The 13,317-nt window shown below is 35.8% G+C and overlaps 1 protein-coding gene across 4 annotated transcripts in view; it reads right to left on the bottom strand.

The window, feature by feature from the left end:
- Positions 1 to 10,152: 10,152 nt before the first annotated feature.
- LOC144975121 (uncharacterized) overlaps positions 10,153 to 13,317 on the bottom strand; it is a 34,539-nt gene continuing 31,374 nt past the window's right edge. For all 4 annotated transcript variants that reach the window (XM_078918875.1, XM_078918879.1, XM_078918877.1 and 1 more), the window contains 2 exons: positions 11,827 to 11,929; positions 10,153 to 10,634 (listed from right to left, as the gene is read on the bottom strand). In XM_078918875.1, coding sequence (XP_078775001.1) covers positions 10,501 to 10,634; positions 11,827 to 11,929 — 237 coding nt within the window. In that variant the 3' untranslated portion in view covers positions 10,153 to 10,500. The remainder of the gene's footprint in view (positions 10,635 to 11,826; positions 11,930 to 13,317) is intronic.

Raw genomic sequence — 13,317 nt, 5'->3', positions numbered from 1 at the left:
ACAATTTAACAAGATTTTTATTTTTTTTATTTTTTTATTTTTTTATTTTTTTTTATTTTGATTAACACTTGGAATTTAATTAATACTATAATGAAAAAAAAAAGAAGAACTGAAATATTCACAAAAGCATAAAGTTTACAAACATACAACTGTCTGAAATTTTCCATGCACCATTTGCAACCACACTTTTAAGTGCAAAAGTGCACTCAAAAGACACTTTAAACTTCACGAGAATGTAAAAGTTTATACGTGTGAGGAATGTGGAAAATTATTGAAAAGTATAAAAGGTTTAGAGAACCATAAGGATGGGCATGCCAGAAAAAAGAGCTTGAAGTGTGACTTTTATGACCAGTCGTTGATTGCAAGGTCATCCATGGAGCTACACATTATTGAAGAGCATGAAAAAATTTGGCGTATTCTTTGCAATAAGTGTGACTCTTCATTTAGTAATCGTAGGGCATCATGAAAAACTACACGACAATTAATATTTCCATTGTGAAGTATGTGGTCTCAGTTTGAAATCCAAACATACCCTAAAACTCCATTATTTAACATTGCATACTTCTAAATCTGAGTCATTTACCTCTGATCAATGTGGAAAAATATTTGGACATCGGCTGATTTTGAAGAGACATAAAATTAAACAATCGACGAGAGGAAAAGATGGCTCATTTTTCATGTCACTTATGCCATTTTAAATTTTGTTCAAACGAGGCTTTACTAGTCCATTTGCGCTCGTCACACGTGAAAGAGAAAACTCTTAAATGCGGTGTGTGTGGTAAAAAATTTCTGTACAACTTTGGTTTGATGTGTCATGTAAGGCTGTTCATACAAACTCGTAACATTTCCCCTTTCATCGTTTGGAATTATTTTGCTTGCTCATATTGATCTCTTTTTATCTCTCTTCCAATTATTTTTTTTTTCTTTCTAAAACTTGAAGACTTAAGAAGCAATTCTTCCATTAATTTAAATTGTTGATGATCTGTATTTATTTTGAAATTCTCAAAGCCTTTTTTTAAAAATTTAGAATCACCCATTCACACAGCTAAATTCAAGTGATCAATGTCTGTATTGATAAGGAATATTTTGAAAGTTGATGTTTTACTTATTTGAAATATTCTATACATTCCATTAGTTTTATACTCAAAGAGAAAGTTTTGTCTCATGATTTCCCTCCCCTCTTACCGATCCTTTTCAGTATTTTCCCAAATTCACAGGCTTACCCAGCAGAAAAATAACTCAAACAAGCTCTCTGCAAAACAACTTTTATCATCATCCACTGGGTGGGGGTTCCTGACCTCCCATAGTGGGCAGGGGGGTACATATTGTGTCTTCTATCCCCTTCTATCTGTTTTCCAACATGCTTTCTGTCTTTGTCTTGGAATGAGATTACTTGGTTTCTCCTGGTCCTGGCTGAGAGGGAAACAGTCGAATGTATAGTTAGTTTTGGGAGATGATATTTTTTTCATTGTAAATGTTATGCACTGTATTATGCTTTCTTTATATTATATGTGATTTGTAAAACATTCGAGTGTGTTCCTCTTAGCGGGGACCTGTGCTTGTGTCTGGATGAGACTTTTAGTGATCTCAAACTAAGTACTTTGATAGAGTGCTTTTGGAATCTACACCTGTTTCTTATTTGAACCAATTCCCCTTTGTCTTCCTTTTTCTTGGATGCTTTATTGTAATTCTAGAACTTTTTACTATCACATTTTCTTCCTTTTTACTGGCGCTGGTATGACCTTAAAAACAAACATCATCATCCATCGTGGCTTGTGCTCTTGAGCCCGTTGCCTGTCAGCTGTCTCCACGAATCGCGATCCTCTGCTGTGTGCATGAAATCTGTGTTGCTTTTTAAATCACATTTGGCTATTCTTAGGTTATTTAGATTATGTCATTCTTTGTCTTCCTCTAGCTCTCTTTCATTCAATCATCCCAGATTTTTCTATTCCGTCTCTTCTCCACACATGTCCCAGAAACCGTAACTGCCTCGTTCTGATGGTATCGATCAACATTCTTCCCTTTCTCACCTGCTCCAACACTTCCTCGTTCGTATTTGTATACCTGTCTGTGTGATAGCCTCAACATTCTTCTATACATCCACATCTCAAATGCCTCTAACCTCCTCGTACATTCTTTGTCAGGCGCCACGTTTCGCAACCGTATAAAACAACTTTATGTTCTTTTAATTAAACAAAGATCATTCTTTAAAGTTTGTGATGTACAAAATAAATCTGAATAAGAAAAATGTATATGTGTCGTAACAAATGTGACAATTTTGATGTAGGGGGTAAGGACGGGGTTAAAGAGGGGTTGTACCAGAGGAAAAGTCATGTATTTGTAATGCACTTGTGATATCATATCAAATTCACGGTCAGCTGTTAGGGATGATTTTTTTTTCTTTATAAGTGAGATTTGCCTCAGAGTGTAATTTATAATGATAATTGCAGTAGAAATTGATCCAGCTGGAGGGGGGGGGGGGGGGCCTTTGGTACTGGCTATGTCTTCTATCCCCTTAAATTATATCCTCGATCAATCCTTCACTATCATGATATAATTTTATCTACACACACACATATATATATATATATATATATATATTATATATATATATATATATATATATATATATATAATATATATATATATATATATATATATATATATATATATATAGATACTTTTATCTACATACCTTTCCATTAAATATGTGCATTCATTTGAAGCAAGTGTGTCGCAATAGCAGTTATTTTTTGTTTAGTAATGTTCACACAAAAATATAATAACAGAAGATTTACATAGTTGGTTTGTTCTTTGCTTTTTTTTTTTTTATCTTTTCTTATTTTGTGTATGGGGGGGGGGGGGGGGGGGGGGGGGAGTTCGAAAGCATTAACTGATTTTTTAAAAACTGTTGCTATCTAATGTTCCCTAGTTGAGTAAATTTTAATATTTTCTTTTCTATTTGGGACGTACTTGCCTGTTATTCATTATAAGTCATTTATAAGAATAGCGTATTTGAGATTGAGTTATATTTAAATTTAAATTTTATATTGGAAAGTAGGAGACTTGGTTCATTAAAAACCAATAACTTTTCTAGTAGTGGGTGTAGATCTTCTTGTTACGGCGATGGTAGCCTATGGCATATTAATAAACACAATCTCTGCTGTCTCATTCGACCGAGGCATTATTGTAACTGTCATTTACTGAGACAAAATCATTTTTTAAAATTTTCTGCCCGAAATAGAAACAAGATTATCCTGACCATCTGTGTAGTGTGTTGTGAGACTAAACTATTGGGGTCTCTTGATTTGTTGGGGTTGGGTTCCTGACCTCCCATAGTGGGCAGGGAAGCACTTGATGAACTGTGTCTTCTATCCCCCTATAACTATATCGGTTTTCCAATTTGCTTTCTGTCTTTGTCTTGGAATGAGATTACTTGGTTTTGACCTGACCGTGGCCGGATACCCTGGCTGAGATGAAAACAGTCAAATGCATAGTTAGGGTTTTCGGAGATGATATTTTTTTCCTTGTAAATCATCTCTCTGTTATGTATTGTTAATTTTTTATTTTTAACATATGATTTGTAAACATTTTAGTGTATTCCTCTCAGTGGGATCTTGTGCTGGTGTCTGGGTAAGACTTTTAGGTGATCTCAAACTAAGTACATTGATAGTGTGCTCTTGGAATCTACATCTGTTCCCTATTTGAATCAATTTTCCCTTTGTCTAACCTCTTCTTGGATGTACTTTAATTGTAATTCTAGAACTTTATACGATCCCATTTTCTTCCTTTTTACTGGCGCTGATATGACCTAAATGTGTTGCAAGCACTGTGAAACCCTTAAAAACTAAACTGTCTCCTTGCTTTATTTACTTCATGCTTTTAAACCCATCTGAGCATTGATGTAGACCCTGGACTCCCCTACCTTTTTCTTTTTTACTGGTGCTAAAATGACCTAAAATTGTTGTAACCGCTGTATAATCTTGAGAAACAAAATAAACCATGTCTAGTTATTATAAACTTATGGCTATCTTCGTTTTTCAGGTGTGAAATGATCTTTTGTCGTTAGTGCCCCCCCCCCCCCCTCACACACACACACACACACAAAAAATACATTTATTAAAATAATTAAGTGTACGATAAATCTAGAAAAATGTCTTCATAGATCCAATTGTGCCATGACATTAATATGTCTTATCGCTGTTCTACCATGCTTGGTATTGATAGTATCAACAGTATGATCTGTTGTGAACTATTGTTATTATTATCATTTGCACTAACGACAGTGGTATTGAGTCTTATCATCATCATCACCATTATCACAATAAGTATGCTTTGCAGTAATTAACATTTCAGCAACCCACGTGTCATTTCCAGGCCCCTGATAAAGTTTTAAGTTTAATACTAGTGCATATTTCATGTTTTTACAAGTTCATTGATATGGTCTATTTACAACAAATGATTAGTACTACCTACTTTTGGTCATGCCTTTGTCTATTGCCATTTATCTTTGTTCATTTTTTTCACCATAATGAGATATTGTAGAGTGAAATTGTTGAATACTCAGAATACATATAAATGTGTGTGTATATATATATATGTAATAATATATTATATATTTTTTTTCTTTTTAACTTTTAATCAGGCCGAACAGATTGTTGTAGAAGTGCATCTGACAGATTTTTGTCTTCTTCTTTCTCTCTCTCTCTCTCTCTCTCTCTCTCTCTCTCTCTCTCTCTCTCTCTCTCTCTCTCTCTCTCTCTCTCTCTCTCTCTCTCTCTCTCTCTCTCCCTCCCTCCCTCACTCACAGCCGCATTGAAACTTTCACTGAAATTACTTTCATTCAAGCATTCAGTAACCAGTCCCATGTATTCAATGTTATGAACATTAAGTTTTGGCATCAGAGTAGTACCTACTGCCATACTCTGGAAAAACACATATTTAAAAATTTGCCCAAAAAACTCGTCCTTAAATTCAAATATCGATCGCTTTAAACGACTCTCATCTTGGCAAAAACTCTAAAACCCGGGACTTTGCCGAAGTCCCGGATTTGAGAGGTTTTTTTCTCCAAGAGTCATTTAAATCGATCGATATTTGAAGGACGAGTTTTCTGGCCAAATTTTTAAATAGGGGTTTTTCCAGAATATGGCAGAGTAGTAGGACAAGGAGTAGTAGTAGTTGTTGCTGGTTACTGATGTTACCATGTTTGGTTTTGCTTTTATTTACTTATGTGGACATGTCCCAATGAATAGGCCACACATTGAATCATAAAAGGTGGCATAACTATTCTAGCAGCATGATGTATAGGCAGGTTGTTATGAATGCTGGACGTAAAAGAGTGATAATGGATGATCTTTATTGAAGACCATTATTTATTCAGGTTATCAAATGAGATGCCATCACTCTGACTCTGAAACCAGAAGATCAGTGGCATAATGTATAGGACTGGCTTCACAACACTTCCAAGGAGATTGGAACCAGTATTTTGACATCAGACTATTATTCCCTATTACAAATTTGTAACAATTGTTCTTATGATCATAAGAAAATCCGGATTTATTTTTTTCATGAATGATTTATTGATGTTTACTCATATGAGAGTCGAGAGTCAATATCTAACTGGTATGATTATGACCGATATGAGTCATAATATAACATGTTTTTAGACATAATTCTATTGGATTTCACTTGTTAATGTTTCGGTTATTTTAATGGCAGATGTGGATAACTGAATCATTTTTTATCTTGAATGTAAAATCAAGGTCTGTCTTTGGATTTATGTAAAAAAATACTTATTAATTTTTATTTTATTTTCTTTATGATTTTTGCTTTGGAAAATAATAAAATAAGAACAGCTGATTTTGAAGTTAAATTCCTCATCTTTAAATTGATCCTGCTTTACTGGCATTATGGTTCGACAGCTCTTTTTGTCCTGTGTCCTCCCCTCCTCTGCTCCCATGTATAAATGGTTTAGTTTTAGGCATCACGTTTTGGAAAGAGACTGCATATTTGGTGTCGCCCAAGCCTTGTTTGTGATATTTTGCTAGCACTTCTAGAACTAGAAACCATACAGATGTATTGGGAAGGGGGGGGGGGGGGGGGGGGGGGGGGGGGGGAGCGAGATTTGCTGTGACGTTGTATGTATTGACTTTCAAGAGACTTCAGAGTAGACACAATGTTGGATTTGTTTGAGCTCATCCTCTTGGGCGCTTGATAGTAGATCTATAATCTCTGGGTTGGGTTCTCCGACTCCCCATGGTAGTGGTAGACAGGGAGGTCATTCGCTGTGTCTTCTGTCCCCTATATCTTTCTGCTTTCCGTGGCTCTCTGTCTTTTGTTATGGATTGAGATTGTTCGGGTGGGGGGGGGGGGGGGGGGGGGGGGGGGTTCGTCGTCCTGGTGGAGATCCTTTGCTAGGAAAGAGATAGATAGTCAAATGTATACATAGTACCTTTTTTGAGAGATTTTTTTTTCCAAGTGAATTGTAAATCTCTCTTAGTATGTACTGTTATGATTATTCGATTTTGAATATAATTGGGCTTTGTAATCATTGTTGGTGTCTCCTTCATAGCGGGATCTTTAGTTTGTGGACCCTTTAAGAAATGAAATGTCAAAATATGTGTACAGTGGAATCCTGATAAAGCCAACTCTGCAGGACCAGACATATTGGTTGACTTTAATTATTATCAATGGAACGTACTTTGATATAGAACATTGGCTGTGTCTTCTATTCCTTTGTATTTAATTTCTGAGAGATGCTTTCCGTCTTTGTCTTGGAATGGGGTTATTTGGGGTGAGGGGGGAAGGGGTTCCTAGTTCTTGTCTGAGAGGGAAACCGTCAAATGTATAGTGTTAGTTTTGGGTGGTGATATTTTTTCCCCTTGTAAATCATCTCTCTGTTATGTACTGATCGTTATATATTTGTTTTAGATATGTTTGGTAAGCATTTGAGTCTGTTCCTTTGTGTGGGATCCTGCGTCTGTGTCTGGGTGAGAAAGCTTCACATCAGACACGTTGATAAAATGTTCTTCGAAACAGCGGGCAGCGTGGCTCAGTGGTACGGTCTTTGCTTCGTACTGTACCCAAAAAGTACCGAGTTCGATCACCCGCCGCTGCGCTGTGTGTCCTTGAGCAAGTCACCTTGTCCTAGCTCAATTTTTGCAGCTGACGCCTTGGTTATTCCAGTCTTCCCTTGGAATAGACCCTAGGGACAAATTTCCCCTATGGGATGAATAAAGGGAATTTTTTCCCCTATTTGTTCTCCGTCTTAATTATTATTGGGTTCTTATAATATCTACAATCTTTTGACTAGCTTTCCCAGTTTCCTTTCTTCTGGCTCTGAAATGAACTTTAACATTGTCGAAATGTAAATATAAGACCCATAGAAACACAAATATGTATCTTCTTTGGTCTGGGTGGGGTTCCTGACCTCCCATAGTGGACAGGGAGGTACTTACTGTATCTTCTATCCCCCTATATCTGTTTTCCAACTGGCTTTCTATCTTTGCCTTGGAATGAAATAACTTGGTTTTGTTCTGGCCCTGGCTGAGAGGGAAACAGTTAAGTGTATAGTTAGTTTTGGGAGATGATATTTTTTCCCTTGTAAATCATCTCTCTGTTATGCACTGTATTATTTGAGTGTATTCCTCTTAGTTGAGTCCCGTGCTTGTGTCTGGGTGAGACTTTTACTTTTAGGTGATCTGAAACTTAGTACTTTGGTAGTGTGCTCACTCTTAGAATCTACATCTGTTTCCTATTTGAACCAATTCTCCTTTGTTTTCCCTTTTCTTGGGTGCTTTAATTGTAATTCTACAACTTTTTTTATTTTCCCGTTTTCTTCCTTTTTACTGGCGCAGATATGGCCTTAGTGTGTTGCAAGCGCCGTAAAACCCATAAAAACAACATAATATCTTCTTTGGTGCTTCGTTATTCTCTGAAACTATAACTATAAAAATCATAATTTAGTACTTAATCATGGCACGGCGCTAATGATAATGATATGGCCAGTAATCGTCGAAAATGCTGGAAAATTCCATACAGAACCATAACACGAACACCAACATTTTTTTACTGATGTACATAATATGTTGTGTATATATTTTTTTTTTCATATATTTTGTAGACTTGCTATCGTCATTATTTAGTTTGTTTCTTATTGTTGCCAGTCAGTGGTTATCATATTATTTGGTTTTGTTCAACCATTCATAGAGTGAAATAAATAAGACAAACTTTTTTCATCTTTGTTTTGTTTCTTTGATTTTCGGGGGAGGGAGAAACCTATGAAATTCTCATTTTAAGGCTCACATTACATGATCTGCCTTCGTGAGTAATGTCTTATGACCTCTCATAGTGGGCAGAACTGTCACTTGCTGTGTCTTCTGTCCAGATATGTTTGTTTTCCCTTTCCTTGTTGCTCTCTTCCTTTGCTCTGGATTGAGATTATTCAGATATTTCCTGGTCCTGGCCGGATCCTTAGTTGGGAGGGTGACAGTCAAATGCACCTTTTTTGAGAACTATTTTTTTTCCTTCTTGTGAATCAGCTTTCTGGTATGTTATGATCTATTTTAGTTGTTGATTTTTAATACTGTAATAGTAGTGAAACCTCTTTATACCGCCACGCTTGGGACCAATTCAACTTTGGCGGTATAATGCCTGGGTGGGGTTCCTGACCTCCCATAGTGGGCAGGGAGATACATTCTATGTCTTCTATCCCCCTATGTCTGTTTTCCAACATGCTTTCTGTCTTTGTCTTGGAATGAGATTACTTGGTTTTGTCTTGGCCCTGGCTGGGAGGGAAACAGTCAAATGTATTGTTTGTTTTGGGAGATGATATTTTTTTCCTTTTAAATCTGTTATGCATAGTATTATGTTTTCTTTATATTATTTATGATTTGTAAAACATTCGAGTACATTCTTCTTAGTGGGGACCTGTGCTTGGGTCTTGGTAAGACTTTTAGTGATAACAAACTAAGTACTTTGACAGTGTTCTTTTGGGATCTACATCTGTGTCCTATTTGAACAAATTCTCCTTTTTCTTACTTTTTCTTGGGTTCTTTGTCATTCTAGAACTTTTTACTATCCCAATTTCTTCCTTTTTACTGGCGCTGATATGACTTTAATGTGTCGCAAGCGCCGTAAAACCCTTAAAAACAAAAACAAGCGGTATAATGCATTTGGTCAATGTTGATGGGACTCAACCAGCAGTATTTGGAATCATTATCTGAACACTAATTAGAAAGCATGCTGTTAATAACTACATGTAAGTCTAAACAACTATTATAACAGAAAACATCAAAATGAAAAGAATCAACGGATTCATTTTTTAGTTGTGATCAAAAACATGGAAGACAATTTAGTTGAGTAGCATCGGCGGATAGCAAGTATATTTTCTATTATCTTTATATAGAGCGTTTTCGCCATTGGGTTGGCTGATGGCGTTATAACAAGGTTTTTGGCATTTTCACATAGATAACCGACTTTCCAGGCAAAAAGTTAGCGGTAATTGAGCCTGTGGTATAACAGGGGGCGGCATAAAGAGGTTTAAGTGTATATTGTACTTTGTAAACATTTGAGCGTGTCCGTCATAGTCATAGTGGGATCTTTTGCCATTTATTATTATTTTGTGCTTGTGCTGGATAATGACGTTTATGTAACACATGGAGAGCAGGAGGTCACAACAATGAGCCCATAACGAATTGGGTTATCAGACCTGCAAATAAATGTACTTCGTGTTGGAATAATCCAAATGACGAAACTCAAGTTTAACCAAAAATGACCAGAATTAGGAAGCTTAATTAAGTCTCTTAACGTTAAAGTTAAAAAAACAAAACTCACTAAAAATTTGTAATTAAATAATTTATGAGATTAATTTTGCATGCAAATTAGCAATAAATCAATCAGCGCTTAAAGCATGGGTAATTTTGATTTTAATCATAGCAATTCAATACGAATCTAAGTCACAAAAATGAAATAAAATTAATTAATTAATTAATGTAATTTTGATTGAGCATCAATTATGTATATGAGTATGAGATGTCCGAACAATGTTTTTACACCCTTCCTTTTAATTTTAACTCATTAATTGATCCCAAACCCTTCTCTCTCTCTCTCTCTCTCTCTCTCTCTCTCTCTCTCTCTCTCTCTCTCTCTCTCTCTCTCTCTGTCTCTCTCTCTTTTTTTTTGTTTGTTTTTTTTACACACACTCTCTCTTTCTCTTTCTCTCTATCTCTCTCTCTTTCTCCCCCCCCCCCTCTCTCTCTCTCTCTTTCTCTCTCGATGTTTCTCTCTCCCTCCCTCTCTTTCTCACTTTCTCTCTCTTACACACACACACACACTCTCTCTCTCTCTTTCTTTCTCTCCCCCCCCCCTCTCTCTCTCTCTCTCTATCTATCTATCTATAGACCTTGTGTACAGTTTATCATCAATTGCACAATAGTCAATGGTATCACAAAGAATTAATCCAACAGTTTAACAGATGACGCATTCTTCCAAACATTGTCGTCACAAAATTATACAGAATTTGGCTTTTTTGCCCGCTTTTTGCCAATTTGCTCGAACTGCCCTCTGCTTCTCTTCGATGGCCTCCATGACGGATGTGTGGCCCTTATCCTTGGCCAGATCGTAAGCTGTTTTACCTGAAATAAATTACACACACACACACACACACACATATTATATATATATATATATATATATATATATATATATATATATATATATTATATATATATATATATATATATATATGACTGTAGGTGAGTGCGAGAGAATTGTTTCGGCAGAAAAATGTGAGTGACATTATATATTTTATATTATATTATACACACACAAACACACACGCAGTGGAATCCGCATAAAGTCAACACTCTTAACGTTGACTCCTGCTTAAAGTCAACACTTTACTTTGGTCCTAAATTTTCTAAGTTTGTTCCATTGATAATTATAGCCAGAACATTTTTTTGACCAATCAAAACACGGGATTTGTGATACACTCTCAGATATAGCTAGTTGTTTACAAGCAATAGAATAAAGCAAGTGGGCACCATTCTGCTCTTTAAACTTTAAAAAAAAATATTTTCGACCACTAATTGTGTTATTTGTTCTCACTAAATTTGACAAACATTAAATGAACATTAAATATTACACATAGTTTCTGCGATGGCACGAATGATCAAGTGTGTAGAACTATAGTGAGTATTTTACATTTATGAATTATAACACGTGACACAATTTTCACTGTCATAAATTAGAACATGAATGATGGCAAGTATCACATGACAATGTGCACCATATGTCATTCATGGGTTTTTGATGTCGTTGCAGCAAGCTATTGGGATTGAGATGTTATTCATGCAAAATATAAATGCATGTCGATTTGGGTAGCCACTGTTTGATTTGTGCCACGAGTAACACACATAAATTCACACACACAATCAGACACAAGCGCACACATAGATACAAACGCAGGCACAAGCACACAACACTACATTATTGTTTCCACAGCAGGTTTTCTAAACCCTAAGGTGTGTGTGTGTGTGTGTGTGTGTGTGTGTGTGTGTGTGTGTATTACTATTTTGGATAGATCTATGTACAATGCCCATAGTTATTTTTCGTGATAGAGTATATATTAAAGCTGGGTAGCTTAGTCTGTTAGTGCTAGATTTGGCGGAAAGTGCTTTGCTATAGACTAGCGCCTATCCACGTTATTGCTGTTGTCCGTTTCACGCTATAGAAACCGGTGTAAACTCCAGTTCCACGAGCCTAATGGCTCCGACTACTTTTTGTTTACAATGACAATGGCGAGCTATTCGGTCTATCGATGTTTACCTTCATTGTTCTTTATGGTGTAATCAATATGATTTTCAAGCAAGAGTCGTGCTGTTTCCCCATAATCCCTTTCGGCACAGATGTGTAAAGATGTGTTTCCTGACTGAAATGAGTTTGAGGGGGGGGGGGGGGGGGGGGGGGGGCTTCATGCTGAATTAATGTGTTGAATAGTAGTAATGATGATGATGATGATGATGATGATGATGATGATGATGATGATTATGATAATGACGGTGATGGTGATGATGATGATGATGATGGTGTAGGTGGTTGTGGTGATGATAAAATTAGTGATACTGTGTCTACACAATATTACTTGTTGATAAGCCTTGGTGATAATGTTGTTGTTTTTTATGAGAATGATGATGATGATGATGATGATGATGACGACGATGATGATGATGACGATGATGATGATGATGACGAAAATTCATGCTGAATTAATGTATTGAATAGTAGTAATGATGATGATGATGATGATGATGATGATGATTATGATAATGACGGTGATGGTGATGATGATGATGATGGTGTAGGTGGTTGTGGTGATGATAAAATTAGTGATACTGTGTCTACACAATATTACTTGTTGATAAGCCTTGGTGATAATGTTGTTGTTTTTTATGAGAATGATGATGATGATGATGATGACGATGATGATGATGATGACGAACAAGAACCGCGACAACATGTAACACCTGTTAATGAAAAGCAATTAATAAATAAACAGATATATAAATATTAACAGATACATAATTAATTAGATAAATAAATAAAGAGAGTGTTTGAATTTCTGCACGTTACCCGTCACTTCAAAAGGCTATCATGTTGGGATATATTAATGAACCCTTAGAAGCGAATTTAGAATATTAAACTGGTACGAATTACAAACTTTGATTTTTTTAAATTTTTTTGTGTGTTTTTTTTTTTTTTTGTTGTTGTTGCTTTGCTTTGTTTTGTTTTTTTTTTTGTTTGTTTTTGTTTATTGGTTTGTTCGTTTATTGTTTCTTTTAAATGTCGTTAAAAACATTTTTATTAACGATTACGTTCTCCGAACCTGAACGATCGACCAACAACGAGGTAAAAAACCATAATCTTTCCTCATACGTCGCCACACGACGCCCGTTCGGTGCACGAGTGAATTTCGTTAACTTGCTAATCCCGTATTGAGATGTTGAGTCACAAGTGGTCTGAATTATTGATTTTTAAAATTATTTTTTTCTTTCTTCTTCTTCCAATTTGAGAAACTTCATTCAGTCGCCCTGCCTCGGTGAAAACTTATTGATTTATTATAACCAGTTCAAAACACGTATTTTAAATTTGGCCAGAAAACTCGTCTTTCAAATATCGATGGGTTTAAATGACCCTCATCTTGGCAGTATCTTCCAAACCTGGGACTTCCCGAAGTCTTCGATTGAGTTCCAAGTTTGAGAATGTTTTGCCAAGGTGAGGGTCATTAAAATCGGTCGATAGTCGAATGTAGAGTTTTAT

This window comes from Berghia stephanieae, chromosome 6 (assembly GCF_034508935.2).
Source record: "Berghia stephanieae isolate SIO BIC M18660-M18661 chromosome 6, UCSD_Bste_1.3, whole genome shotgun sequence".
Classification (NCBI taxonomy): domain Eukaryota; kingdom Metazoa; phylum Mollusca; class Gastropoda; order Nudibranchia; family Aeolidiidae; genus Berghia; species Berghia stephanieae.
This window is presented reverse-complemented; position numbering and strand designations above follow the sequence as displayed.